This window comes from Lupinus angustifolius, chromosome LG15, assembly GCF_001865875.1.
Source record: "Lupinus angustifolius cultivar Tanjil chromosome LG15, LupAngTanjil_v1.0, whole genome shotgun sequence".
NCBI lineage: Eukaryota > Viridiplantae > Streptophyta > Magnoliopsida > Fabales > Fabaceae > Lupinus > Lupinus angustifolius.
Window position 1 is genome coordinate 16,761,378 of NC_032023.1, and position 6,476 is coordinate 16,767,853.

Here is a 6,476-nt window from a genome sequence, read left to right on the forward strand (position 1 = left end):
AAATTATTTATTCATGCTTCTCCAGAATTTTTATTTCAATTAATTTGTTAGTGATAATGATCACATAAATCAATCAAGTAGATGTAAAATGTTAAGCCTAGTGGCATAGAGAATTTTTCTAGACTTTAATTATTTTTTAATAAAATAATATTACAAATTATCAAACTCCATTTTCTTAAGCACACCAATATTTCACTAGAAGAACAAATTAATTATATCACCTTATAAAGATCGATAGTCTAGTTTGATTTGAAGTGATACAGATATATTAACAACCAATATATAACTTGTCTTCATTAACAACTCAAGCATTAACCCAAAAGGTAATCAATTTTCAATTTTTATTGATAATTAGACATTTTAATTTGTGAATCACTCTTCTTATTAAGAACTACTAGTACATGAAAAATATAAATTATCAAACTACAATAGTGTTAAGGAATTCTTCCAAGATGTTGGTGAAATTATTCATTTGAATCCTTTCAAGTGCCAATCCAACCTCAATTCCACTTCCCTTTTCTTTACAATCAGATAGAGAAATTGATCCTGATGATTCAATATGCACTGATTCAGATTTCTTTGGTCTTCCCCACCCAAAATCAGTATCATACACATTCAATTTTGGTGACCCTGCAATTACCAATTTAGATTTTTCCCCTTTCCCTAACTCTTTATAATCTGACATTAATGTATCAAACTTCTTTTTAACATCACTCTCACTCTTCAAATCTCTAACTTCTCTTTCAACAGCATTTGCTATTTCAATGATCCCATTTTCTCCCACTATAATACCCCTCTTGATTGCAACAATACCAGTGGCTAAGCAATTCCCAAAATAAGTTGAAGGTAATGATAATTCAGGAATATTACGACAATCTGCTAGAAGAATCAAATAGCAAAGTTCATCATAATCTTTTGTAACACAATTATTGTTACCTTTGCTTTCTTCTGATTTTATCATACTGGCCCACATCAAAGAACATGTTACCACAAATGTTGAAATATGTAATAATGTCCTTGAATTATAGGTGGTTGTACATTTAATAGAGACCCATTTCTTTAGTTTCTCAATTTGGTCACGTGTCAATATAAGAGTGGCACGTACCTTGTTGCTAGAAACATCTCTCACTAAACCTGCAAACTCCATTTCTTTGGAAATTGGGTCTCTTAGTTCATTTAAGTAAATAAGCTTAAGCCCTTTTGGGTCTTTAACCTTGTCCCTGTAGATGGAGATGAATCACTCATTAAAAAAATCATTAATTTTATATTTTTTTGGCATATTTATTAGGATTTAAGTTTTTTACATTGTCAGTCAATCATTTACCATTAACTTATTAACTATTATTGACTCTCAAACAAAAGTAATACAAATCAATAGTAGATGATATGCTGACAAAATAAACAAATCAAAATATAATAAGTATATGATCCGTGAAGCACCGATTTGAAATTACCGTAAGTACTAAGTAGAAGTACCGATTAAAAAGTACAAGCTGCCATATAAAAATTGAACGTGTTATTTTTAACAACAAATATTCTGTTAGAGCTCTTCCTTTATCTTTTGTTTTAAGAATAAAAATATTATTTTGTTGTAAAAAAATAAATGTATCATGGTTTTATATAGAGTGAAATTTCTATATATTGTCGATGGAAAATTTTATATATAATTAATATATTATTTATTTATATTATTTCTTAATAGTCAATGATAATTAAAATTGCATATATTTTTTCTTTATTATATTGTTTTTGTAGCACTTCTCTTTCGTATATGTCTTTGGACAAAATTCTACACTATTTTTAATTCTATAAAATGTACAAATCTATGATGGAAACTTGTTTTTTCTTAATTAATTTCTTAACCAATAGCACTTATTACCTGCAAAATAATAATGAGTCAGGATTCTCCGATAAAGTTTAGTAATAAAATACAATATAAATGAGGAATTTAATATTTTTTACAATTATTTTATTTAAAAATGGTTGAAAATCTAAAAAAATAAAATTTTATATATAACATGGACAACATCCTCATTTAGGATATAGATTTAACAATAATTGGAGAAAAATATCTCATTTTATGCCACTGTGATTGATAAAAATTGTAAACTATAACATTTTAATTACTTATTACGTTTTAACCAATTTAAAGTTCCAATAGTATGAGGAATCGTTGAAGCTCCTCTAGTTCTGGTTAGATCATTTTGGACCATGAAAAATTCATTCCAACCACATCAACCCAGAATAACTCCATTTAATTGGTTAGAACATTTCAGCCATGTAGTTAAAAAAAGTGGAATTATTTTAAAATAATAATAGAAAATGAACCCATCAAATCTGTTAAACCTTATACTAGCCTCACTTTTCTAACATGGGTTCCACCCCTAACCAATTAAATATCTATAATAATAATAAGTTTCCACAACTTTTAGGTTCATAACTCATAAAGCAAACCATGCTATTTTGAGTGATAGAGAGATAACTGACTTTTTTATTTGTATTTTAAGGGTAAAAGTGTAATATTATTTTAAATAAAAAGGATATAAATGTTAATGCATATTGCCTTTTCTTTACTTTTATATAGCACTTGCCTCTCCATTAATTCACTCTGCTATTTTATAGATCCATCCCCATCTCGTTGTGCAAAAAAAAGTTGTATATAACATCTACTTAGGTATGTTTGAGTTGAGTTTCCTAGATAATTGAGTTTTGAAGGGAACAAAAAAGAAAGGAAAGACTTGAGAGTCATGAATACACTGGTCAGATGACTTCAAAGTTTTCTCTTTCCCATCTAAAACTCAACTATGGTACATAACTATTGTGTCTAAATTTCTGATACCTGTCATGGAAAGGAAGAGGCAAAGAGCTTTCAATGGAAGCCAAATCCCCTTTTGCCTTACACACAGAAGCCCAAAACTTCAAGAAATGATGAAGTGATTTACCATCTGCAGCAAGGTGATTGAACGTGAGGCATATGCTGAATCCAGAGTCTGCTATAACCGTAACTTGAATAGCCATAAGAGGAAACACACGTGTGCCATCTTCCTCCACAATATGTGAAGGCATAGAAGGAACAAAAGGGTGCAAAACCCTAACATCTTGAGGTGAATCAGATATAAGAACTTTGAAGTTTGCATCAGACTCAGCAACAGTGAAGGGTAGCGAGTCACCGTTGATGTAACGGATGTAAGGGATGCTAGGTTGAGGTGGGACAATGAGTTTAGAGACAAAGGGGAAGAAGTGTTTGAGGGTTAGAGAAAGAGAGTGTTTTAGAATGGGAAGTGTTTGCTGCATGAAGTGTTGAGTAGGGAGTGGGAATTCATAGAAGAAGATGCGTTTTATAGGGTGGCAGTAAAACCATGGAATGTCTAGGTAAGTGAGGGGGAGATTTGTTGAGGGAACTGAATCATGTGGAGGAGCAAGTTGAGACTGTTCTATGATCTTCACCATGTTTTGAGTGTTATCTTGAGCCATGTTAGTGTTTTGGTTCTCAAAATACAAAAGAGAATTGATAAAAAAAAGCTTGGTGGTTGTGGTGGAAGAGTATGAGTAGGCAACTTAAGAAGGAGTTCATATACCCCTAGTTACCATAGTAAAATGTATCGTGTATCTCATCTCCCATACTATTAGTGTCTCATGTTCGTGTTATTTAGTTAAGAAAAAATTATAAAAACATAAATTAATATTTTATATTATTTTTGGGAAATATTATTGATTAAGGATATAAATACATAAATAGAATATCATTGTCCATGGTAATGAGTCTTTCTACTCATGTTTTTAATACCAAAATAGAATTACATAATAGAAGAATAGATATGTGATTATATTTTATATTTTGTTTATTATTATTACGTGATATTTGGCTTTCTGAAAGAATTTTAACTCCTACATAAAACTCCACTCAATATTAGATACAGATATTAACATGTTATATAAAAAGATTTTGTTGGTCCAATTTTTGATTACTTTTTAATAAAATAATATAAAGATCATCAATAATCCTTTACCCTCATATTGGAGAAATGAATGGTCTATTACTTTAATTGAAACGTTCTCTAGTACTGAAAAATTTAAGAAACTCAAATTCATTTAAATTTGTACTATTAAATTCTTTTAAATGACAGATGTCATATTCTCACACTCACATGAGAGCATCTAGAGTCATTTGGTATCAATTATCAAATGGAACACTCATCTTATTAAAAACGTCTTTGATATGTCTGACTATATATAGTTAGTATTGAAGATTTTGGTAGTATGATGGAGCACGTGATTTATATAGACGGTGATATTTTGAATAATATGTCTTTTTATATTATTGCCTTGCACGTCACGGATATATTTTAATATTTAGAGTAAATTATTCTGACATTCCTGAGTTTTAGAAAAATTGCATAAACCATTCCTCACTTTTCTACACTTACACAAACCCTCTATTTTTCATACTTTCATTAGTTAAATAAAACATTGTATATTGTGGAGACAAGTCCAAATAATATATGAGTCAATACCTAGTTATTATTTTTGGTTCAATACGATATAGTATAAAAACGATTTAAACAATATCTATTTAGAATTGTTGATGCATTTTGTAACAAAAAATAATAAAGATACATTGATTTTGTATATTATTTGGATTTTTCTTCACAATATACCATGTTTTGTTTAACTTAGTTTCATTTATCACATTTTTGTTTAAAAGATTATACTTGTTTCTCATACATGGGTAGTCAATATGATGAAAATATAAAAAAGTGAAGGATAGTTTATATAATTTCATTAAAAATCAGATATTTAAGGCTATTTCATCACCTCAAATATGTTGACATCAATAACCTTATCAATAATTTGCGGCGTACTAATAGAATATTGTTAAAATGAAGAAAAATACAAGTAGACAGGGACAAAAAAAGTTTAGGCAAGCCTAATCTATTTCTAAAAAATATTCCTTATTAAAAATGGAAGTTGATCTAACCAAAGAAAACCATGATTCGACAATCCACTTGCAGCTAATTTATAAATAAAAGTGTTACCCTCCTCTAAAATATTAGATTCTTGAAAATTCATATTGGAAATAAGTAATAGGCAATTCTTCCATCTGTTTCGAAAACAACACCATACCAATATATAATTGTTTTTAATGCTTCCACAACCATCTTAGATTTGCTTTCTATCCAAAAGCCAAAAAATACCTCTCTTATAAGTTTCCTTAATGACAATCATTGCAGCAATCAATTCACCAGGGTAAGCATTAGAACTCCCGAGATTAATATAATAGATGAGATCGTGGCTTGATTGCTCGATGGATATATTAGTATTGGTGTTTCAAATTTGGAACCAAATCACGTGATGCGGCTGTAATATTGTGATTATGGCAGTTCACATTATATTGCAATTCCAGTGTGACACCGAATCACAATGATACAATTCAATGGGTCATACTGTAACGCCCCAAAAGTTACTCCAAAAATATTGCTCAAAAATGTTTAATTTTTTTTAATATTGTATATAAAATTCTTTTCCTTTTATTCACTTTAAGTAACACAAATTGTAGAAAATAAAAAACCGTTACCTAATGATAACAAAAAATAACTCATCAGATCTTTGAATAATACTTCGTTATAAAGGCTGAGACATTCAGCACATCAAAAAGTACCATACACAGATACCCTACTCAAAGAGCAAAATAGAAATTGAAATGGTTTCTAGCGGCTAGCTCTAGTGTCTGCGAGTGCGCTAGAACACTCGCTCAGATCCTCCTCCATCTCGGAGTCGGAGGAGAAGTTTACTACCTCGATGGAGTCCTTAATGCAGATTAACTCCACACAGTCCTCCTCTGGGTCATAGGACGAATGTTGTGACCTAGTCACCGCCCTTGCATTCGCTTGGGGTTTGGGCATGGTCAGTCTAGCGGCTCTTCTCCATGGTGGGGAACTGATCACATTGTCCCAACTCTGTCGCCTCCTAGATGGCCCTGCAGCAGCTGGTCCATGAGGAGTCACAGACTGAGTAGACGGCACGACAGGTGCCGACCTTCGACTAGACGAGGTGAAGGAAGCCTCCAGCTCCGCATGATGGGATGTGAAGCGCATCGTAGAGTCATCGCATACCATCTCCAGCTCCAAGGCACAAGGGCCTGTATAGGTGTATCAGTTTCTCTCAATCATCCATGCTCCCTATTGGGACATCGAGAAGCGGTAACTCCGAATCCTCACAGAACATTCCATCTGAACAAGAACGCAAACTGAAGACAAACATAAAGAAAAAGGAGTAAGACGTCTAATGAATATTATTCATTGACGGTGTGGAATTACACAGAATATCACATCCACATAGACATGCATAATATACACAATATATTTCACATACATAAATGGAAATGATGAATGATGTTATAACTCAAACCATGAGGATCAATATCCACGAGTTCAATGTATGAATGTTATGTTTATTTCATCCATCCTCACACCAAT

At 31.4% G+C, this 6,476-nt stretch overlaps 1 protein-coding gene across 1 annotated transcript; it reads right to left on the reverse strand.

The window, feature by feature from the left end:
* LOC109328689 (coumaroyl-CoA:anthocyanidin 3-O-glucoside-6''-O-coumaroyltransferase 1-like) lies at positions 272-3,541 on the reverse strand. The gene is made up of 2 exons (XM_019562268.1): positions 2,840-3,541; positions 272-1,220 (listed from the first exon to the last, which is right to left on the reverse strand). Exons 1-2 carry the CDS (start codon positions 3,472-3,474, stop codon positions 419-421), a joined length of 1,437 nt encoding a protein of 478 aa, XP_019417813.1. The 5' UTR covers positions 3,475-3,541; the 3' UTR covers positions 272-418.

Excerpts from the sequence above, each read along its gene's own strand:
- LOC109328689 (XM_019562268.1), bottom strand. The coding sequence starts at position 3,474 with ATGGCTCAAGATAACACTCAAAACATGGTGAAGATCATAGAACAGTCT. Across the intron at positions 1,221-2,839 it reads CCTCTTCCTTTCCATGACAG|GGACAAGGTTAAAGACCCAA; the intron begins GTATCAGAAATT and ends CTCCATCTACAG.